Below are 24,144 nucleotides of genomic sequence, written 5' to 3'. Positions count from 1 at the left end.
CAAGATGTTTACAGGGAATCTTTATTACCTTCCAGTGGATATTATTGTCGTTATCATAGTTTTCTCCATCGCACGTCTTACAGTTCAACGTCGACCAACCGCTACCTAACTCAGAAACCTTTACCTTCTGCTAAAACCTCTTACACTGAATAACTGTAATTCGACAAAGTGGTAGAATACTTATTATGTTATGAAAATTTCAATACTGAATTCAATTCTTTACAAACAGGGGAGCCCGAGCTGACCTTATGCTTGGCAGCACTGACAGCTTAGAAGCAACTAGTTCTAACGCAACAAGAGCCACCTACAACTACGAGGTTGACACCCCAATGACTGGAAGTCTCACTTCTGGAGGTAAACGCTTTGCTTCTATGTCTATTCAACTTATACTTTAACTCTATAATTATTCTAAGTATTTTAAAATAAATACGTTTATATCTAAAGGCATGTTACTAAAATGTGTTGATCCACTGTGGTTTAATGAGATAAAAATACTATTGATACATAAAATGAACACACCTGACGTATTGTTGCAAAAAATATAAAATATTTTTTATAGAAGAGACCAAAATATCGGAAGTAGCTGCAAATGTTTTTCAACGATTGTAAGAATGATATACATATTCTCAATATCATGTTTTTACATTGAAAAAGAAGTTTCGTTTAAAAGAAGGAGGGCAAAATTAACTGATCAATTCAAGTATGTTACACAAAAATTCAAGAAGGTCCCTACATTATGCACGACTACAGATTTATGTCATATGGCTTACAACCTTCAACTAAAATATTTAAAAATAATTTCACATACCTACATATTATTCTTATCTATTTTATTATCATTTTTTTATGTTATGATAGCATTACCAATTTATATACATGTTCAATTTATAGCATGACTGCATTGGCATTAACCTCTGCGCCCATCCCTGCTTAACCATATCTTTATGTACATGTTGCTTCCCCACCGAGCTTCGTACTAATCAGAAAGATAACAGCGGCTCGCCCCCCAGGGTCGAACACAATGGTCTCTTCTCTGGACACGCTGGAGCCACTGACGGCTGTTCAGATGGAGAGTTTGGAGCACCAGTCGACGAGCGAACAGTATTCACATGAATATGAAGTGCATGAACCGGATTCTGACACTGAGAGACTGGTAAGAAATTTATGTATTTTATTAATGGGAGATGATTAACGTCATATAGTCTGTCTTATTTCGCAGGTGATGCAGATTTTGCAGATGATTCCATTTAGTGAAAGTTATCAAAAGCGCAACTATCTATTAGTACGAAAACATTACTCATTGAAATCGGAATAAATAGGATTAAACAATAGAAATGCCAGTGATGTGTTTTTGGCTTGCATTGTTGCAAGTTTTCTGCATTATTGTAAAACTATCAAATACATCTTTAAAATTAAAATGCGTAGCCTCACAACCATCCGTCAAATTCATTAGTACTTTTACTATCTTTTATTTTTCGTTATCTAATATCATTTCGGATTCTATGGTACTATCATTTATTTCCTCCTTAACAATAAAAATCTTTACATTTTGGTAACAATAACATGGTTTTTAGGAATTGGACGGCCGAGCCCCACGAGCTAAAGAACGGACCATCATGTTTGATAGCACGGACACCCTGAGCGCCGTGAGCGGCGACAGTTCTGTTAAAGAAGCTGCGGTTGAAACTGCAGCACCTACATTCTACATCGGCGATACACCTATTTTACGAGGTATGAGTTTTGATCTAAAGAGTTTCCATACCTCTCTTGTAGTGAAAGAAACGTAGTGTATGACATGCTTCTCTTTCCACGCGGTTTTAACTCAATCAGTGAAGGCCTTATAAGCTTTTCAAGTAACTTTTTATGAATTATGTTTTTTAATTGAATTAAAATTAAAATTTAGCCTGTTAATATTTATATGATGAGTATAATACCATACCGAGAGTGTCGGTCGCTCGTTGTCGCGGGTGAGGTTTAGGTTCAAATCCTACCTCGGCCTACAAATTACATTTTTCTAAATTCTAGTCTTCTGGTATATTTAGTAACAGTATTACAGCGTCCACAGACTATAATCAGCTGGAGTAGGTTCACATGTCCTAGTTCTTAGTCAAATTCCTCATTCTTCAACGCATTTTATCTCAGGAGAACGAAGAAATGAAGAAGAAGAGACTCAACCGCCATTATCAGGTAGTTGTCCAGCATCCCTGCCGCCAGTAACGCAGTCTTCGCCACCTATTCCAGCTCAACGAAGGTATGTAGTTGTATGACATAAGCTTAAGGATTAAATATTTTTTTTAAGAATTTTTCTTTCAAAAAATTTTTTTTTCTCATCTTCCCGTGTTACCTTCACTGAATTTTACAAAACATCCATATCAAATTGGTATTTATGAAGATTTTGACTGATATATACAAAATCATATTGTTATTATTATTTCAGTATTATGTTTTGACTAGAGGTCCAGTGTTTATTTAATTTTGTAATATTCCTTTCATTCCAAACTTATTTTCTATTCGTACACGCATAAATTTTTATTACATGCTACTCCATAATACCTTATTTCAATAAACTTGATTCGATTTTTATGTCTTTGCACATAGATCATATTATTTATGTTTCATGACATCATGAATGGCTTATTATTCTACAGTAGTAGTATTAACTTTAAATAAATTTCATGTTTATTTGTACCCATTCGTTTCAAATGTTATCTGTTTATATTTGCTATTTCAAATGTACCTACTTAACGAAATGTTATGGTTGCAGCTGCTATTGTTTAAGTCACTCCCAAGAAAAGATCAACAAATAGGTACACTTCTTTGTATTGTACGGCTTCTTCAATATGTTTTGCTTCATCTTTATCATTGTTTATAATATAATCATCATATACATTATTATTTTGCTTTTTGGTTTGTTTGAAGTGTGTTCGGATTCACAAATTAAATTCAAGATATTGGATGGTAATAAGAGCATGCCCTTGGACGGCTATATTTGAAAAAGACTTTTGTGGAAATATAAATATATTTACTCTTTGAATGCACATAAATACCTACTAACTTGTTTAATTTTCACGTTTTCTTTTATGTCACCAACATCATCAGATATCTCTTATGTTTAGTTATAGAAACTTCAAATTCCACAAACGTCTTTATGTTTGTGATCGTTTAATTTATTTAAATAAATCCATAAATGTTTTTACAGATCTCTCACAATGATAGCAAAATCTCCACCATCCAGCCTAGAAGAAGCTGCAAAGAAGTAATTTAGGAATTTTCATCCATCTTTTGTAGTGTAATCTTTTTTATTTTTATTTAGTTTATGTCTTATTGCAGCCTTAGCAGATGCACTATTTGTTATTGATACCAATTTTGAATTACCTAATAGGACAACATATTACCCTGATAGTGTCATAGCGAAATAATCTAAATCATGTAGGAAAATATCAGTGTGTAATATTAAGACATCTATTGTGATAGTATCTAACAGAAGTACTTTTTGTACTCACATGTCCTAACATTGATGTATGAACTCTCTTTTTTGATTGTATTGTTCAAGAGTTTAATCTTGACGTATTGGATCAACGCCTTGACTAAAAATATCATTTTTTGTTCGGGTGTGATCCTATACGTGAAGTTTTGGATAATATTTTGGTACTCACTTTTGTACTGAAGTCGGTTTTTGTACGACGGTGGTCCATGTAACTTCGACCTATCCTTCTAGATAGTGCTTAGCTTTTAGTCTTGGAGTAAAATGCTTATTCAATATGAACTAACACTGTAGGACTATTGAATATTTTATAAGAATACAAATAAGTAGATACGTTTCTTATCAATCAAATATCTGCAATGAAGATTTCATGATTAATCATGAAGCATCTGAGTAAGACCGCGAGCGAAGTGAAGGTTTCCAATCGGATATGACTCTTGCACAATTTCTTACATAAGTAGATAGGTAGATACTAAATGTAGGGTAAGCAACTGCGGTCAGCTGCAATAGTTATGATATTGTTATTTATTTTAATGATGATCTCGTTCGTATTAAGTTAGTAATTATGTGTTTAACATTAAACAGGTAACATTGACCATTTATATTTATGATCTCATCAATTGTTTAATTATTTTCTAGTTATACTCGTTTCACTGTCACGTCAGTATTTATTCCTAGTTGTTTAACAAGTTGGCCGTAGATTATTATAACCAAGTCATAAAATTGGTTAAGCTTGCTCACTTCCAGACGTTTGTATGTTCCAGTTAAGGGTTAAGGATTATTACAATGTTTACTAGGAACCTCGATTTAAGTCGTGTTAGGAATGTTACCCGAATTTAATTAGGGATTGGAACCTTGTCAAATCTGTTAAAGTGATTATTATTATTAAATTAGATGTTTCATTCTTTCGTGATTCCATATCTTACGCCACCTATTTAATTTTAACAATCTTTACCAGTTTTGGCAAGTTCTCAGTTCAAGGAATGAGACTGAAGGTGGATAGATCTAGGACGTGTATATTGAAGGGTACCGCTTAGCTAATTCACGTGCAAAGCTGATTTGAAGCAATTGTTTTTCATATGAGTGAAACCCACTTATAGTCGTTTCTGAAATTTGACTTGCAACATTTATCTTTAGGAAAAATGGAAAAATAATTGATGAGTACTTTCAGCGCCATTATTAAAACTCGTAAATTGTTACAATGGGCTATACCCACGTTTGAAGGATAAGTTTTATTACGTGCATAAAGGATATCAGTAGAAACTTATTTCATTTAAAAAAGAGGTTCTATCTTTTCAAGTGGCTCTTGGAAAGGTGTTCAAAATTGAAATATCTTTAGTGGTGTAAGAAAAAAAAAGACGGTAAGAAATTTTGAAATTAAAAGTAAATAAAAAAGTTTTATTTCAGAATCGATGACGTATTACAGTGGACGCTTAAGTATTGTAACTATCAATATAAATATAGGTAGTTAATTTAATTTTTTGAATCGGTGTGCTTGAGAATTCGTGTTGATATAAAAGCTAGATTTATCGTTGCTCGCTGACGTATTAAGTTTCCAAATTGATTAAGTTGCTCGTTCGTTTAAAGTTGTATTTGTAATATTGCTGAATATTCTATCGATTAACTAAATTATTGAATATTAATAAAAACGCTATGTCTCATATTTATATGACGTGTTTTATTATATCCTTAAAAATATTCTAAACCAGGTAGAGGCCGCCCGCGACTTCGTCCGCATGGAATCCCTATCAATCCCTCGGGAACACCGGGATAAAAAGCCTATATGTTCTTCTGGGTCTTCAGCTACATACATACCAAATTTCATCGTAATCGGTTCTGTAGTTTTTGCGTGAAAGAGTAACAAACATCTATACTGACATACACACAAACTTTCGCATTTATAATATTGGTAAGATATATCTCATACGCACAGCGTCCTTGCATTCTTAGGTACACACGGCTTAGACGATACTTGGGTCACCTCCATATACCAATATACCAATCAATAGGTGTGCCACCTATATTCAGAGTTCACTGTACTAGTCCCTAGTATATAAAATAATTTAAGATGAAGGTGTTGTGTATTTTTTACTGTTGGTAAATGATCACAAAAGATCTTAGCAAAAGAATGATATGCATTGCCAGCCTAGAGCAGCTCTTACTAAACTTATTCGTTCGAATTGTTCTGAATATGGGCAGAATTCAGAAATATATTATAGCGGGAGTTATCCTTTTCGATTTCCAAAATAAAATGCGAAGTAATTATTAAATATTTATTACACAACAAAACATAATTTAACATACCAAAATAAACAGGTAAAATATTTTTGATAATACAGTGACAATGTTTAAAAGCTTAGTGTGGGCACCATATTCTTTTAACATCATGCTCCCAATGAGTAAAATTTGCAACAATAAAAAATTTTAATAGTCACCATTGGTTTTACCACTAAAGATAAATTTTGCCGTAATCTGTAAACAAATAAAGCTAATGGTGCAATTCACAGTACAGAAATAACACAATAATTGGCACTTTTTCGTTGTGCAGTATAAAAATGTATCAAAAACGAAAACTTTTCAAACGAGAAATCATAATCATGAATAAATAATTTATCAAAGTAATGAGTATTTACAGTGATTTCTCATTCAAATTATTTTCACTAAACTTACAAACTAATTCTTAGCTTACATTTACTATGGCATTTAAATTTCGTTTTCTGATAGATTTTAATAAATCTTAAAAACTGACTAAAGGCATAGAGAGCGTGGTTTTTAAGATTATGATTGTCAAATTTATAGTGAAAAAAGTTGATTGTGACTGGAAGGGATTCCTTATAGGGATGAAAATTTGTAAATATAAATTGTAAATAATTTTCCTTTTATCCTTTTAAACATCCTAACCACATTATTTCTTTTAGGTTTCGTTTTTTCTCAAAGATAATAAGATATTTTCATTCAATCATTCGATTATTTCCTAGTTTTAAAATTTCAAATGACACTTTATTTATAAAGACCATACAGGGCTAAACTTTTCGTAAGTTTATTTAATACCAAAGTCTTTTATGCCTTTCAGTACTTAATTTAAGAAAATAATTAATAATAACGAGTTTAAAGTAAAAAATAAATAGAAATAAATAAGTTAGTCTTCACTTTGGTGGTAAATGTTAGCACCACTTTAGATATTGAAAGTATTTGTTAGCTAAAGTGTATCTTATTGTATAATACAATTATGACTGAAATTTGCTTGTCTCACAGCGAGTCGAACTCTGACACGTCACTGGTCTGAAAAAAAGGTAGGAAAATAATTAAATTTTTTCACGTTATTCGTTATGGTTTTGTAATCTTTCCCCGTAGCATGGCACGCACAACGCTCTTTTATGCGCGAAAAACAATCGCTGTGTGAAAGTTAAGAATTTATAATAATTTGGCCACGCGTGTTTATCGGATTAATGCTTGAAATGAAATAAGGAGAATGGCAATATAGATGTAAAAAAAAGGCGGACGGAGTGTGGCTTGAATAAAAGTGAAGCATCGTAATAGCGGCGTTGTAGCGTGTGTGAGTGACAGAAAATTGCCATGACGTGAGATAATCTTTAATGCATCTATGTCGTAATGGCAGCCGACTGTCACACTATTGGTGAGAGTGTACATGCGTTTTTACAGCGGCATACTTTTGATGCTTAATTTTGCCGTATAATAAAACTCTGTCTGTTTTGTTTTCTACGGCTATGAGTAGAAATGGGAACGTTGGAAGATTTAGACGAACATATCTTGATCAAATTGGAGAGGTATGAGTGGAAATGGGAACGTTGGTGAGGTAAGGCGTAAAAGAATATATCTTGATCAAATTGGAGACGTCCTGGCTAAACTTCAGGTCAAGAGCATTTAACTGTAAACCGACGAGCTTGCGTAAAGAGAGTTATGAATGTGGATGAAGCGGAAGGAGCGTTAAGCTATAGTTTCTACCTGTCTCTCCGGAATAAAGGATGAATGATTTAATGTATGTTTTTTTTAAATTTGGGGTTCCATACCCAGCTACGGAAATGTTTCTTAATATTTAAAAATTTTGTACGTTAATATAAATCCTTAAGAGGGTGTTATATGTGAGGCTAGATAGCTGAATGTAATAAGAAGAAATGGTGCATTCGAGATACCCACAAGGTCCGGTTTGTAGAGGTGCACGTGGGGTAGAAGGAAGGTGGAGCCCAGGTCCCGCTCGGCCATCGTGTTCGCTTCCTGGTGTCAAGGGTTGTGTACATTAGATATAGGTTTGTGCAATTTAAATAGTAAAGAAACGTTAGTTTTAGCTATAAGTGGACTGATTTTGCAACAACTTATTCACGAACATCGACATAGTTATATGTTTTATTATCTCTCCTTCTATCATTTCAGATAACCAAAGAGTTAATAAAAAACACAAATGCCTTATAAAGCTTCGTTAACTCAAAATAGTGTGAATGGTGACTAGTGTTGACGAACTATCGATAGTTGATATTCGATATTATTGAAAGTACACTCGATAGTGTTACTGTGGAGCGGCAACTCTAATGGTGACACTTTCTGACATAAGATCATCATCAAATACACCATTGTAGATTGCCACACCTAATTACGGAATCAACCTTCTAGCGTTAGTAACTCAAAGTGCAACTATGTCTTGAAATAAGAGCGTAGAAGGAAGAATATTCTACCTACTTTTACCACTACCTACCTACATTACAGTCTTTATGTCTGTACGTATGCATAAATCTTTAAAACTGCGCAATGGATTTTTTTAATAGATAGATTGATTCAAGAGAAAGGTTTATATGTATGTATAAATGGGTCACTAGTAACATTTCAAAAATTTTTTAAATATAAAATAGTTTCACCGGTAACAAGTACCTACATTAGCGGCTATGTAGGCGAAGTTATGGAGGCGGCCAGTACACTCATAAAGGTAATGAAAAACTTGTGAAATTTAGAGTTTATAATGCAACTTGACAATATAAAGATGATTAATAATATGTACCTGATGAGTGAGACGAGTAGAGGAGGCTGCTCTTCCCGTGCTGGCCGGGAGAGTCCCCCCTACCGACCGGGCTTCCGATAGGGTCCTGAAAGTTTTACATGTTTCCATAACATTACAGACCTGTTCTTTATCGGTAACGGTGTAAGCAAAGCTAAAAGTCTGCCTTGGATGGCATTTTTTATGAATTTACCAAAATAAAATGCCATGATAGAAAAATACGTTTAAAAATAATCACTTATATTAAATTTGTATAAAAATACATACATCCCTGCGGAGTAGACAGAGTAAACAAAGTTTTGAAAATACTGAAAGACCACGATTAGCCTGATGGTATTGGGATTCATTGGGAATTGACGGGTTGCTAGCTCATTGCCTACAAGAAGAATCCTAAGTTTATAAGCCTATCTCTTAGTCGCCTTGTACGACATCCCTGGAAAAGAGATGGAGTGGTCCTATTCTAAAATGCCGGTAACCACACGTTTTAAAACGTTAGGTACAAAAATGTATCAAAAATTAATTCAGTCATTATCGGGAGAAATTAGGTTTGAACCTTATAACTTAAGACGATTTAAATAAGACAAGCTGCAATAATTGCAGCTAAAATCAACTTGTACAATTATTGTACAAGTTGATTTTAAAAATTGATTGGTTCCTTTTTGTTTGAATAGGTATAAATAAAAACTTACAATTCACCGATGCGCCTCTCAGCATCCGTCCATTCCGATAGATCTTCTTGACTGAAATATTTCAACATACCCATTACATAAAATGTTATGTAAACATTTAATTTCATTTAAAGGTACCTACTCACATTGTACATACTAAAAATTAAAATTCTGTAGAAATAAGCAGTGCCCTTGTACTAAATTTCTCCTTACTTTTAAGTTCAAATCTTATTTTTTCCTTGATGTACATAAATATACAAATAATAAAATAAAATGTATCGCGTTATGTCTACCCAGACTCTGGCCAATCATCATCTTGATGATAATTTTCCACCTTGACATGCATAAGGATCGATCCCGTGTACCTTGTATTTACATACATACACATAATCACGTCTGTATCCTTGCGGGCTAGACAAAGCCAACAATCTTGAAAATACTCATAGGCCACGTTCAGCTATTTGGCTTTAAGATAGCATTGAGATCCAAATAATGAAAGGTTGCCAGCCTATCGCCTTAAAGAAGAATCCCAAGTTTATAAGCCCACCCCTTAGTCGCCTTTTACGACATCCAATCCCAAATCCCAACGCCCATGGGAAAGAGATGGAGTGGTCCTATTCATTTTTCTATTGGTGCCGGGAACCACACGGCACCTTGTATCTCGAAGACAAAAACATCACTGCGTCGCAGTCGACAAAACAAACCTATAAGACTTCCGCATGGTGTCATATCTGGAGAGCTCTGCTTCTAAATCAGCCTTGTGTACGGAGGACAGGTCATCTCTCTGGTCCTTCATCGCGTTTTCATCAGGTCGTATGGTGGTGGAGACCTTGAATCCAGCTGAGACAAGGGCCCCTGGAATGTCGAAATATACGAGTTGACGAAATATTCGTATTGAAATACCTAGTTCTACATTCGTTTTTTAATGTAGACAATGTGCATTCGGTTCATGATTTAGATTTAAGAAATCTATATTTGTAAATTGACCGTCCGATGAAAATGCTGCAGTGTAGTTTGTTCCGCCGCTTCTTCTTAACATGCGCTTTGAAAGCGGTAGTAGTTACAATTAGATTTAAGTGATGTGACGTCAATAAGTGATACCTTGTATCCAATTTTGATAATAAATATGTATATTCTATTTTATTCTTCTCTGGCATACGTATTAATTAATAGGCGAACATTTATCTAAAGCTAGCGTCGATGCTGAGCTCATACTTAGAGAGAGAGAGAGATTATGAGACCACATAAACTATACCTACTCTTCATATCTAGACCCAGCGGTGAGCGTCGGGAATGCGTGACTGAATGGCCACGTTCAGCTATTTGGCTTAACGATAGAATTGAGATTCGACTAGTGACCGGTTGCTAGCCCATCGCCTAAAAAGAATCCCAAGTTTGTAAGCCTATCCCTTAGTCGCCTTGTAGGACATCCATGGGAAAGAGATGGAGTGGTCCTATTCTTTTTTGTATTGGTGCTGGGAACCACACGGCATAGGCTGGCAACCTTTCTCTATTTGAATCAAAATCTACCATCAAGCCACGCAGCCAAATGTAGCCTTTTAGTCTCTGTCCACTTCGTAAGAGATCTAAGTTTGTATGTAATGAAAAAAGGTTTTTTTAATGTGTTAAATTATTTAGAAAACACCGCCAACCCTCTATTTCTCTGTACAATGATGCCGATGTAAACTTCTGCAATATTTCCTTAAAACTTCAAAATTGATGGTTGAATGGACTTAAATCCGGGGCCTCAAATGTAAAAAAAAAATATCTCGACTAATAATACTTTCGATTAAAACCAATATCGGTCAATATCGGTCCATTTTTGACCGCCCTTAAAAAAAACCTTTGTTTGACCTGTATATTTCGCTGAACCGATTTTGATGCGGTTTAAAAACTGTTTATTACACATAGGTGAAGATTTTACAAATTTAACCGACATCAATAAATGAGGATATTGAATGGATGTGATTGTTTTTTACAAAAGATATTTAGGCTCCGATCTTACAAAAAGGCTCCGATCTTATCAAAGTTTCAAGAGTTTCATTCACCTTGCTTGTTATGCCTGTCCTTATTGGCGCTGTATGACGATTCCATGCTGTGTTTCCTCCTCATCTGTGAAAAACATAAAATATATGCTCTCATATATGTCTTCCTCCTGGCTTTGAGGAATTTGCCTTATAATATTCTGAAGAAAAAAAAACAAATATGTTTATATCCAAAACAAATGTACTTTTACATTTACACGTATGGGTTGATAAAGTGAACCTTACGCCTATTTTCATAGTACTTATTATACATTGTTTATGTAACATTGTTGGTTTAAAATTTTTTGTGCAATCCAATTCCAAAATTGGCTGCTACTTACATATGTAAATATGTGGCAACTATGTACAATAATAAATAATTTATTCATTTATACAAATACAAAGTCTTACCTCATCGTTGGGTATCACAGTCCCTGACTCCAAGTAGCTGATCAGTTTGGCCTCGCTACTAAGCTCCAGGCTTCTCTTTCTCGCTATGTTTTCACGGCTGAAAATAAGAATATAATTTTTTTAGCTAAAAACAGTGTACTAGAAAAAATAAAGGACATTATTGGCCGTGTGATGTTCGGTGTATGTCTATTTGAGTAACCTAAAAGATTCGCCCGCGCGAATTTACCGCCACCTACAAAATGCAAGTGATGTAGCACCACGTACAAAAAGTAACGAATTTAGCATCACACACACACACAGTCACACACACAAACACACACGCACACACAAACACACACGCACACACAAACACACACAATCTTACGGAATACCTTTCAAAGGTACGGTATGTCCTTCTCCAGACTCTTAATATACGCGAAATTTAAAAAGATTGATTCCGAACGTAACGCATGAAAAGAATTGCATTTCCTTAAATAAATCTCTTTTGACCGTAAGTCAGGAGTGGACTCAATGAACAACGGCTATCAGACCACTTTATAATAAATAAATTAATAAATAATAATTCTTCCACTCGCCTGTCATGATGTGCATGTAGCCGCGCGCGGGGGATCATGACAGCGGGCGCGGGGGGCGGCGGGGGGTCGTGCGCGGGGGGGTCCGACATCACCCCCTTCTTATTGGAAGAATGCTTCTGTAAATAAGACAATATAATATCAATGAATAATTTCCCTTCATTTCCCAATAATATTTATTATATCTTTCATAATCTCTTAATAGTGTCCATGCTGGGCTAGTAGCGAAGAAAATACATAGTATGTGGCGACTGCTTCTCTTACCATGCAGATTATAGAAGTCAATCTACAGAAAGGCTTCCTATCAATATCTGAATCTCAATTCCATCATTAAACACCCATCAGTCGGCAGTTATTTTAAATTTTATTGACATATGTCTATTGAGGTGTCAAATTACAACCGGATATATCCCAACCGGGTCCAACTCGGACTGACGAAAGGTTAAGCCGTGCAGTTGAAAGTGGTCTATGAATCGTTTCGAAATCATTGACTCTGTCTACGTCTTAGGGGATAAAGACGTGAATTATATGTATGTGCTTTCCTTATAATTCCCCCCGAATACGCTATAATGAAAGAACTAATTAAAAATCTACCAATCCGTAAACCATTGGCTAAATCTAAACTTAGTCATTCTGCCTCCTCACATAACTCAAAAAGAGCCTTACTAGGATTTAAACCTGTACCTCGACGCGAACCTCGATTCGATTCGACATTCTTTGGAGTATTAAGTATCATCACCATGGCTTCGCAAAACCTTATCTTTGGAAAAACAGCGTATAGATAAAGTAGATTAGATAGTTACAGATGAAAGGTACCTTAGCAGGCATATATGGCAGAGACGCATTTTGCATACTATTGGTGTCACCCGACTCCCCTCGCTCGCTGATGAGAGCTCGCCTGTCAGCACGCTGTTTGGACGGCATCGCACCCTGAGAAGAAATGAGGGGTTCAATAAATATAATAATAAAGATTGCATATTGTGTCTTCGCGTCGGTGAGAAGCTATTAATATTACATGTACCTGGTGCAAGCTGGGCATGCTCTGTATACACGCGACTATGGACCTGGGTTCAGGTCGAGGTTTCTTGGAGCACGCCACGACTGCACAGATGGCCAGGATCACGGATAGAACAGCGCCGGCCACCACTAAGGAGATGAGGACCACTGAAAGTTGGAGAACAGGAGGTCAAAATCATACAAAATAATATATAAGTAATACTGATCAAACAGACAGAGTGAGATAGTCCCGAAGAGTTAGAGACTTGTTTTGTAAGATACTAACTCAATTTTCATCGTAATTGGACATGGATTAAGGAGGGAGGAGGGAAGCATATTACCACTGCGTAAAAGAGGCTGACTACATTGAGCTCAGATCACGGTACCGTGTAGTACAGTAATAGCTATACTGGCTTTGGGCTACCAGCTCAAAATTTCAATCTAACTGTGTGAGAGAGACAAACAGAACTGCCTCCATTGGAAACATAAGACACGCATGTCTCTATTTTTTATCGCAGGAGTAAACGCACCATGGTAGGGATACAGATTTTGAGACCAGCTAAGAATGCAATCAAAAGGTTTATCGGGAGAGACAAAAAGAAATTTGCTTTTCAAATCTCGTCTTGTCTTCGCAGCCAATTTTTAAGGCTGCCGAATGAAAATCCCTGGGAGATGAGAGGAGATGATTAATATGAGAGAGACAAAAAAAGAGCTCGCCTTTAAGGTTGATCTGGCAGCTGCCTCCAGCATACCACTGGAAGCACTCGCACAGGACACGTCTGTCGTCACGAGAGTAGCAGGCACCGTGGTAGTTGCAGCGTTCGCAGCCCACAGGTTCAGCTGGAATGAGAATAAAATTCATCTCATTTTAATAATTAAAGTAACCATAAAGAAGCAATATTTTCTTCTGAAGATTCTGAAGCAAATAAGCCAGAACTTTTTGTCAGAAGTACCTAGAACTATAAAAGTGATCCTAATTAATAATTTACAATCATTAAAATTGCAATTGGTCCGAACTCATATTGCTAGAAGTTTTTCTAAAAACCACAAGGAACTATAGAACTATTATGTATTCGAATAGAACTCTTACAAAATTTTGATATGCTTGAAGTTGTTATGTCAACTTCACGCACACCTGCTCTGTCTAGTATTTCATGTCAATATCGCGAGTGGCGAGTAATAACTGTCACCCAGAGCTTAAAGTATGCGCTAAGATCCCTTGTTATATGAATCACAGAGATCAGACGGGATTTGCTTTGAAATTATCTCTTGCCCACTCCAGAATAAAAGGCCGACCTATGACACTACTCCAGGATGCAACAGTCAAAAGAAAGGAGGATGATGTTGTTATTTAATGTTTTCGAATCTTCTTAAGCTATTCTAATGAAATTCGGAGCGAGGTAAGACAACAAGAATAACGAGGCTAATGAGACAAAATCTAAAAGCCAATTCTCACCAGAACAAATCCTGCCAGGGTACAAGGTGTTGACGCTGAGATCAGCAAAACCTTCGAGGCAGCTGCAGGTGTAAGTGCCACGGAGGTTGAAGCATTGCGCATGCTCGGAACAGTCGTGGAACTGGCCGCTGGTGCATTCGTCGAAATCTGAAGATACAAAGGAAAGTGGAATGGAATGTAAGCTTATGGTAAAGATTTTAAATACATATCACGTCTTTATCTTGTAAGGGGTAAACAAAGTAAATAGTCTCAAAAAGACACGATCAGCTGGATGGCTTAATGATGAAAACATAAAATTCTAGGTGAAAAATTGCCTTGACCGTATAGGATCTATCATCCAACATACAAATATTATTTTCGGCAGTGGTGCTTAGAGGCCCTAAGGGTAAAACCATTAAGGCTATGAAAGTTTTAACAAGACAATTCCCTTACTGACCTTCTTAAAAAGGAATTTTATAAAGGAAGATCAGAAGAAATTCTTTTTTTGGGTAGAGAGAGTTAATAATATTAAAGTATACGGTAGCGACTCATAAAAAATTTTAAACTATAAAAGTCAGAAAAAAGAAAACTGAATACTAACCGCTAACATCCAATCTATCGACCAGCTCGCCCGCAGCGTGGACCTCCGTTCCTCCAAGACTGTAGTTGTTGTTCCTCAGATACTTCTCGATCACCTCCTTCAGCCTGCTTTCATGGGCGTTGTCGGAGAGCTGGAAGTTGATAAGAATACAATCAATATGAGTCATCTTTTTCCGGATGTTCCTCCTGGTTGCTCCTTTTCAGGTCTGGGGAGCAGCCCTTAGTGGGCTTATCACTACTATCCTGTATTGGGCAAGTTAGTTTTTTACAGGAAGTGAATCCCGTTTGGCCTGAGCAACCATTGCAGGGCACATTACAGGGAACATGTGCAAATGTCCAGTTGTTTGAATGTGCAGGTTACCTCACTATAGTTTCCTTCATCATGACGGCCTCTGTGGCGCAGCGGTAGTGCGCTTGTCTGTGTCACCGGAGGTCCCGGGTGTTCGAATCCCGGTCAAGGCATGATGAGAAACGAACTTTCTCTGATTGGTCTGGGTATTGGATATTTATCTATATATAAGTATTTATTATAAAATAAAGTATCGTTGAGTTAGTATCTCGTAACACAAGTTTCGAACTTACTTCGAGGCTAACTCAAGCTGTGTAATTTGTCCCATATATATTTATTTATTTATCGTTGTTAAGATAATTAGCCGGGATAAAATAAAGTGTTGGTAAAAATAAAGAAAACCATATTAGAAAAACTTCAAAACATAAAAATAATCTTAACTTGTTGAGTCTTAAATCATTGAAAATATAATGGTCGTCAATTGTATATTGAAAATATATAATTGATGATCACCATTTTTCTTTTATTCATTTCTTTTTCTCAGCGGCCTGTGCGCAGTATAATTTTAAAAAATCGTAAGAGCATTGCTTAGCACGTAGAATTTTTCTCTATAAAATTAAGTAGCCACGAACTTGGGCTTTCTCATCATCAAAATGATGTTAACATAGTAATTGACATACCTGAACATAGAAGTCATTCATAACACCCTGGTAATCATCACCGTTCTCGTCCTTCATCTGAACCGGGGAGAAGCCAGTGATGTGGACGCCATGGAACACATCCCGAAGGTCAGACTGCATGACCATCCTGTTGATGCCTTCATGGGTGGCTATTGCCAAGGTATGGTACTCCTTGCTGGAGTTATCTGAAAGGTTCTGGTGGAAGTGCAGACGCTCCTTGCCTTGAGAACCGAGGGCTAGCTTCACAGAGTAAGTGTAAGTAGCTGGAAAGTAAATTAAATTCGTGTGAATAAAATTAAATCAATATACATATATTTCATCCGAGATTATTTATTTCAAATGAATGTTTATTTTTGTAAAAGAGACATTGTAGGTATAACTGATTGACTGATATATTAATTGCTCAGCTCAAAAAAACACGAGTTACACGGGCGCACACTTATAAAATTATAAATAGAAAAAAATATCTTTTAATTTCTCCTTCGTTATATCTTACAATTATGTTACAAAAATCACACTTACGTTTGCATGGTCGATCTGGGAACATTCTTGCAAAACCAGGTCTACAGACACATTTCATCAGACCATCTATCCTTTGACACCTCTCGTTTCTGGACGCCTTACAGTCTGGTTGACATTCCTTACCATATGTGACTCCTGAAATCAAGTTTAAACTCACAAATTAATTTAAATACTATTCTTTGGGTTCATCTAGTCCGATACCTTTGTTTAACTCACCTGGATTAACTACATTTGTAGTCTCCAAATAAGGAGTGCCAGCCAAAAGTATTTCCCCGAATAACACTTGGGATACTCCATTACTGTTTACTTGTTCATTTCGTGTCACTCCATCATAATCACCCGTTTCTATATCTCCTGTAACAGGAGGTGCTGGACCGCCATTTTGTGACTTATTCATCACTACGAAGAATGTGTCATTATCACCTTCACCTTCAGTTTCTATCTTTTGAACCGGTTTTGTATCCTTGTCTTTAATAATCAAATTTTCATTCTCTTCTGATGACATAGATATATCGTCGAGAGGAACGTTGGTATTTGGATTCACTTCTTGAACAGGCGTAGGCTCTACCGGTATAGGGATATGTTTGGTTACAGTTTCGATAATAGTTGTTGGTTGCACTTGAGTTTGCACTTTCGTTATAATATCGACTAGTGTGGATGTGTGAGTATTTGTCAGAACCAAAGTCTGAGTGACAGCACCTTCAGACAAACTGACAAGACTTGTTTTCGTGTGCGTCACAGTCAAAGTATGAGTTAAATTAACGTAACCAATACTTGATACCGTTTTTGGTGGTTCTGATAAAGTTTTTGTGAGAGTGATCACAGTAGTCTTAAATTCAGTTTTTGTCGGTATGGCTTCATCTGAAATTTTAACTTCATTTCCAGAATGATGAGTTGGTCTCACATTAAGTATGCTGTCACTTAAGATGGGAGTAGCTACACTTGACTGCGATTGCAATGACACGCTTGAGAAATCGTTTTTATCTATTCTGGAGGAAGAGCTTAAGGTGTCTTTCATTACCTCCGTCGGATGTATGAATTCATCGTCAATTGAAGATTCAGAGCTTTCTATTATACTTGAAGAAATAGTTGTTGTTTTTGTTGGAATGGGTCTTACTATTTTTCTTATAGAAGTGTGTCTTGTGGGATACAAGATTTCTGGTCGACTAAGAGTTCTTGTTGGTCTTATGATAGATGTAGGTTTGCTTGGTATTCTATACTTTGTAGGTGTCGATTTTTTATCGTCATGTCGCAGTGGGTACGGTTTTCTTGGTCTATTCTTGAATCCTTGTGGTCCCCTTGTTTTTTCGGTAGAAGTTTCTTCTTGACTAGATTCGTTAGGTAGAGAATCACTAATATTTTCTTCTGGGCTAGAATCCTGGAGAGGCGTAGATGACTCCGTGTTTATTATGCTATCCTTGGGAGTAGATACTCTGTTGTTTGTGATAGGTCTTTCTGAACTTACATCAGGTACCCGTTCCGACGAAGACGGTTCGGTTTCATATGAATACGAATTATCACTTACTGTATCTACTTCAGATAAGTCAGGAACTCTTGATGATATTGGATTTTTAGGGAATTGTATGGAAGTGGGTCCAAAATTAAAACTAGATGAGAAATCTATTCCTGATGATGTTAGCCACCCTGTCGATATTGGTGTAGGGAATACTAAATTGGGTACAGATGATGCAGAAACAGTTGGCGAAGGCAACTCATTTATAGGGTTAACAACTCTTGATGGGATATTTCTCGGAGGTGGTAACAATTGTGAAGATGGTTGATCATTGTATGCAGGTCGACGAATGTTATTCATATCAAATGCTGGTCTATATGTCGAAACATCATCTCTATTTGATGGTTTTCTGAGTGGTTTTTGTGTAGGTAATCTAGGGGGCAAGGTCCTGCGAGGCTTATTTATATAAGGTGGTGGAGTTCTCACGGGTGATACAGGACGAGGAGTTGATGATATTCTAGATGGTACTCTTATCGCAGGTGGTGTCCTTGGAGGTGGTGGGCTCATACCCATAATCATCTCATCATTAGTGGAAGGTCTAAAACTATAGTCCATTGTAGGTGGAGGTGGTGAAAGATCGATTATTTCGCTTGACGTTCTATTCAATTCCAAAGTGGCAGGTATTGTAAATGTCGGTAAAGTAGATTTATCATTTGGTTTTTCAACAATCAATGGTTTTTTGTCTTTAATATGAACGGTGGATGTAATAATATTTGTATCATTTACGGTATGAGAATTGATGGGTCGAATAAATTGGGGCCTTGGTGGTCTTTTGTATTTAATTTCTGACTGTGTTTGGTGATATGATACTTCTTGCGTTGATGGTTTTTTAGTTGATATCATTTCCTCTCCCATATTCAAGTCAATATTATCTTCATACGATATATTGGTTGCATTTTCCATTAATTGATTTATTTGCCAATGTGGCTGCTGTAGTTGGTGATCTAATGACGTCATAGCATTAATTGTAAACGGCCTGGGCTTTAGATGCGAATCGTTTTCATAAATCGGTCTTATTGTATTTGATTGGAAGCTTGTATTCGTTTTATTATTAAAAGGCTTTTCAGTTTGTGTTCCTGGATTAAAATCATACATTCCGTCTTTTTGTTTTTGAGTATATGAAGGTGAATTAAAAACTTCTTCTTGCAAAAGTGATGTGTTCGGAGAAGATTTTTTGTTATCATCTATTTCATTTGACGAACTTACTACAGGTACTTTCATTGATTCTGAGCTAACTTCACCATCAATTTCACCAGAATTTTCCTCTTCTTCTTCTCCATCGTAAATTTCATCAGAGGTTTCATATACTGGTTTGAGCTTTTCAGTGGTAGGCTTCACTTTTGTTGTTGTTGTTTCATCACTATTATCTCTTATTGGGATATCATAAGCTGGTTGTTTCATTGTATCGAAATTGTGTGGTAAATAATTAGGGCTACTATACAGTGTAGTGGGTTCAGGCGTAACTTTAAATACTGATGACTCAGTACTAGGTCTTGTGAATGGTTTACCAACATTTGAGTTTGAAACAGGTCTGTTATGTGTCCAATAATCTGTTGGTGGTTTTCCCACACTAGTAATTTTTTGTCCGAAATCAGGAAGACTATCAGAATTATAATCATTTGTCAGCGGAATAACTTTTCGTGTTGTTGAATCTACCTTTATATTATTTATATTGTTTTCATTCATAATAACGCTAGAATACCATCCATGAGAATTTGTTGGAATATTTGGTATTACTTTAGCTGGCCGTTTCTGCTCTACAGTTTTATTATCTTCTTGATACTCTTTAATCTGTTTAACATTATCGTATTCATTACCAATAGTAGTATGTTCATTCATCATTGGAAAATTAGCATGACTATTTACTGACGGAGTACTAGAAGGACGTATTTCTTTGTAAGCAGGTTTTGTTTTGTACTTATTACTTTTATAATAATCTATATTCTGGTCATTCGTTGCTTTAGTGTTAAATTCTATAGTTGCAGGTTGGTCAGCCGAGCTCTTATTCCATCTATTGTCTCCAGTCACCGTTTCTTCAACAAGTTTGTGTGAATGGACCTCATAAACAAGAGCAGGATTTTGATTCTCATGCATATTATAATTTTCAAAAGATGATGATCCATCGTCCACAGTAATAGCGAAGTTCGTTCCTATTGGTATATTTGTATTTAAAGCTTCATTACTATTTGATGGTACAACATCAACAGGTACGCTGGATCCTATCACTTGTCCTTCTCCGACGTTGCTTGCTACATTTGTCGCAGTATTTAAAGTCACAGTATATGTATTGTCTTTATTGTTGACATTGTTGGTTGCAATTGATTTATTCGAAGTAGTGGGCGCTGATGCTACAGAGTAAGTATTGAGAGTTTGTCCTGCATTTGCATCTGGGGATTTGATTAATTGATTGGTTGTTGTTAATGGTCTGTTTAAATACGAATCGCGTGACGGTGGAGCATGGGGTATGTGTAAAGTATAAGTTGGAGTATGATGACTATTAGGAGCTTGAGCTGCAAAATATATTTCTGATGTTACTTTTGGAAGCTGTTGTTGTGGATTTGAATTAGGAACCGGATGTTGAATATTTAAGAATACTTTCATATCTTGAACTGGTTTAGTATGGACAATTGGTTTTTTATTGTAAGGTTTATTATTATCGTAATGTATTTTATCTTGATTTAATAAAATTCCAGGCGGTGGGGGTGGCACAGCCAAATAATTCTCATAATCTTTATCTATGACTTCTTTTCCATCTTTTACTTTATTACCTCGTTGTTTATTATATTTCTCGAAGTCTCCATTGTTAGGATTGTAAATGTCTGGATCGTAAGATGTAATTTGAGAACCAAAGTGGACATGAGTCTCTTGATTGCTTGTGGGTGGAGGTATTTTATTAAAATCTACGGGGCGCTTAAAATCTTTCCACTTTGATTTTAAATCGTTTCTAAATGGTTGATCTTTATGTGGTAGTGGGATGGTGGGTGTATGTAAGACAGCAGATGGATATATATGAGCGTTCGCAGCAAATTGTTTATTGTTCGTTGGTGCGACATTGTGAACATTTGTCATTTGAGGAGCATCTATACTAAAACTTCCAAAGTAGCCTGGTTCTGGATAAGGCAAAGGATCATCAACATAATCTCCAGTTTTATGAGGTTCCGAAGATCCAGCAAAAACTAAGGCTGTAGAGCTCCCATGTGGAATCAAGACATTAGCAACTCTTGATGGTTGAATATCCACTAAAAAAGGTTTCGCAGAGTCTATATTACCAGTTATTGCATATTCACCATTAGTTCTTACATGTGTATTAACGATTTCTGATGAACTAGGGCTATTATCTACAATTTCTTGGTCGTTGTTTTCATCTTTGATCGGTAAACTTGCTACATGCTGTTTTGGGGGCAAATTATTTCCAGGTTTGGCAAGCGAAGGAATATAGTCTAAAAATACTGGTCTACCATGGTTGCCTAATATAACATTGCCTGTTTTGATATGTTCAGTTTTCATAATATTATCTGTGGAATGTGACATCGATGGAGGCATCCGATTTGGCATATTGTTCGGTGAGTTAATATGTTGATGAGAATGAGGTCTTGAAAGGGGTTTAGGTTTTGGCTTAGGTAAATCTGGAGGTCTTAAATCATATGAATCATCTACTTTTGTAGTTAAAATAAATTGATCATTCGGAGGTTTTTCTTCAGCAACATATTCTTCATTAGCTGCTATAAAGCTATCAATCGGAGGTGGGTTGACGGGATTATGTAACTTTATTCCACTAGCAGCCAATGTCAATGGCCCACCCACAGCCGGTTTTCCAACTATTACATCTGAATTGGCAGTGATTATTTCTCCTGGACTAATAGGTATACCGCCATTGACAAGTGGGCTTTCGTGGACAATCTTAGGTCGAACAATGTGTGCTTTTGGCTGCTTATGCTCAGCAGCCCATGCTAAGTTCTGATGTAATGTTGCGTTAGTAAATATTGTCTGTGATTCCGATGTTTCCATTTCATCTACTGGTATATAAATTGGAAAACTACTTTGTTTGAAATCTATATCAGCATCCACTCTTTTATCAACATTATAGGCAGTTAATTTTTCTACAGGTTTTATTGTAGTTGTTGTCAGAGTTTTATTTTCCTGGCGTTTTATGAAACCTCCAGTCATTTTTTCAATAACTGGCGCTAGTTGCGATAAACCTTTGATTCCTAAAGATCCCAATTTTAATAAATCTGCTACAACAAATTTATTTTTGTTTGGTTTTGTTATTTTTTCAGGTTTATTTTTCTCTGGGTTCTTATTTGATATTTTGTTTATCTTTGTTGGAGTCGGTGCTTGTTCATTAGTCAATAATTCACTGTCTTCTACTGAGCTTGGGTCTTTTTCATCTGAGTAATCATTAATAACTTCTGTATATTTTTCAACTATACGATCAGTTGGTGCTATATGCGAAGAAGTTTCAAATTCATATGGACCATATTTTGTCTTCTTTTCAAGGGACTCTTTATTAGTAGGTCTCAGATCTATTTTACTATTTCCATACTTAGAGGTTTTTATGCCATATTTTGAGGCTGCCGAAATAGATGCATCTACTTGGGTATATTTCGTTTTCAATCCTTCTGTTTTTGCATGTGAGCATGAACACGAAGTTGTACAAGGAACATATCCCAATTCTGATGGTTGGAGCATATCAAAATTATCTTCTTCGTGGCTATCGATTCTTTTGTCGATTTTTGGAAAATTGCTTACATACATATTCGTCGGCGTTGATGGCTGAATAGTCTTCACTTCCATATATTTTGTCTGAAAAATTTAAAGCTATTGTTAAACAATTTAAATACTAATGAATCTTAAATACACGTATAAATTTAACAGGAATAGTTTTACATGGATTTGATGTGGTGTGATGTGTTTTCAGTGTTAGAAGGAATTATAAAGCAGATTACATAAAGCTTTAAATAATGCCTGAGTAAACTTGAATGAAACTATCGAAGGATTGTTGGAATTTCGGAGGGTCATCCATTCAGAATAGACCAGGATGGTTCACCGGGGTCCCAATTCTTACTTTTGTCGGTTTTATGTCTGCCATCAAGTCTGATGCGTACAAATTTGTCAAAGACTCTGTAGTGACGACTGATACTATAGTTTCAAATGTGGATATAGCACTTCTTTTATTGTGGACAACTGTTGTCAGATATGTGTATGTAGTCATGCAAGTCTTGATAATGTAATTATGTTGCATGAGTTGATGAAGAGGAAATAGTGCGCTCATGTGCTGATGATTTACGACTGTGGCTACAGCTGATGATAGAAGTGATTGTTTGGGTGGTGAAGAACTGGCGTGGTGCGGCGGTTTCAGTGATGTGACGTGCATGAACTTAAGTTTGCGCTGAGGAAATAAAATATGAAGAAGAATGAAATAATGATGAAATGAATTAAACACCAAACGTACAAAATTAAGTCAATGCCAAGATTAAGAATTTTGATCTTTCACGTATATCGTTGGATTGCCCTTATACGAAGGTGAATATATTTCAATATGACACGCAGTTAATAACTAACGCTGATTTTATAAATATTGATTCATCATTTACCTGATCATTCTTGCCATCGGAACTTTTGTCTTTTACCAGAACCTCGACCCCATTTGACATTATCCTCGTGGCCAAATTCTTCAGTTTTCTATCGTCTTCTTCATTGATGGGTTTATCAACTAAATCCATTTCTCTGCCTGGTCGCCACGGTGAATTATCGAAAACTATTCCATTGGTATTGAACGCTGGAATATAGACATTATAATTAGTACCTACCATTGTGCTATTTCTTTGTGTTCTGCTATATTTACAATCAAAATTTCTTAACTTCATTTTTATTTAACTTGAATGTACTATAGGAGTTTATAAACCTGATCCTCTATGGCATTATGTTATATGTATAGGGCA

The 24,144-nt window shown here is 35.9% G+C and overlaps 2 protein-coding genes across 2 annotated transcripts in view; one reads left to right on the top strand and one right to left on the bottom strand.

Moving 5' to 3' along the window:
• The window catches only part of LOC106137130 (ankyrin-2), a 39,412-nt gene extending 34,358 nt beyond the window's left edge, over positions 1 to 5,054 (top strand). Inside the window, exons 46-50 of the mRNA XM_060951576.1 lie at positions 230 to 354; positions 996 to 1,153; positions 1,575 to 1,737; positions 2,146 to 2,251; positions 3,200 to 5,054. Coding sequence (XP_060807559.1) covers positions 230 to 354; positions 996 to 1,153; positions 1,575 to 1,737; positions 2,146 to 2,251; positions 3,200 to 3,260 — 613 coding nt within the window. The 3' untranslated portion in view covers positions 3,261 to 5,054. The remainder of the gene's footprint in view (positions 1 to 229; positions 355 to 995; positions 1,154 to 1,574; positions 1,738 to 2,145; positions 2,252 to 3,199) is intronic.
• Positions 5,055 to 5,855: 801 nt separating this feature from the next.
• The window catches only part of LOC106137127 (mucin-17), a 91,837-nt gene continuing 73,548 nt past the window's right edge, over positions 5,856 to 24,144 (bottom strand). The window contains exons 3-19 of the mRNA XM_060951512.1: positions 23,797 to 23,981; positions 16,906 to 23,005; positions 16,690 to 16,824; positions 16,168 to 16,430; positions 15,200 to 15,329; positions 14,620 to 14,766; positions 13,881 to 14,003; positions 13,189 to 13,331; positions 12,984 to 13,097; positions 12,171 to 12,286; positions 11,596 to 11,692; positions 11,209 to 11,272; positions 9,865 to 10,015; positions 9,182 to 9,232; positions 8,496 to 8,580; positions 7,643 to 7,720; positions 5,856 to 6,766 (exon numbers count right to left, since the gene is read on the bottom strand). Coding sequence (XP_060807495.1) covers positions 6,734 to 6,766; positions 7,643 to 7,720; positions 8,496 to 8,580; positions 9,182 to 9,232; positions 9,865 to 10,015; positions 11,209 to 11,272; positions 11,596 to 11,692; positions 12,171 to 12,286; positions 12,984 to 13,097; positions 13,189 to 13,331; positions 13,881 to 14,003; positions 14,620 to 14,766; positions 15,200 to 15,329; positions 16,168 to 16,430; positions 16,690 to 16,824; positions 16,906 to 23,005; positions 23,797 to 23,981 — 8,015 coding nt within the window. The 3' untranslated portion in view covers positions 5,856 to 6,733. The remainder of the gene's footprint in view (positions 6,767 to 7,642; positions 7,721 to 8,495; positions 8,581 to 9,181; positions 9,233 to 9,864; positions 10,016 to 11,208; positions 11,273 to 11,595; positions 11,693 to 12,170; positions 12,287 to 12,983; positions 13,098 to 13,188; positions 13,332 to 13,880; positions 14,004 to 14,619; positions 14,767 to 15,199; positions 15,330 to 16,167; positions 16,431 to 16,689; positions 16,825 to 16,905; positions 23,006 to 23,796; positions 23,982 to 24,144) is intronic.

Source organism: Amyelois transitella, chromosome 25 (genome assembly GCF_032362555.1).
Source record: "Amyelois transitella isolate CPQ chromosome 25, ilAmyTran1.1, whole genome shotgun sequence".
In the NCBI taxonomy this organism is placed as follows: domain Eukaryota; kingdom Metazoa; phylum Arthropoda; class Insecta; order Lepidoptera; family Pyralidae; genus Amyelois; species Amyelois transitella.
This window is presented reverse-complemented; position numbering and strand designations above follow the sequence as displayed.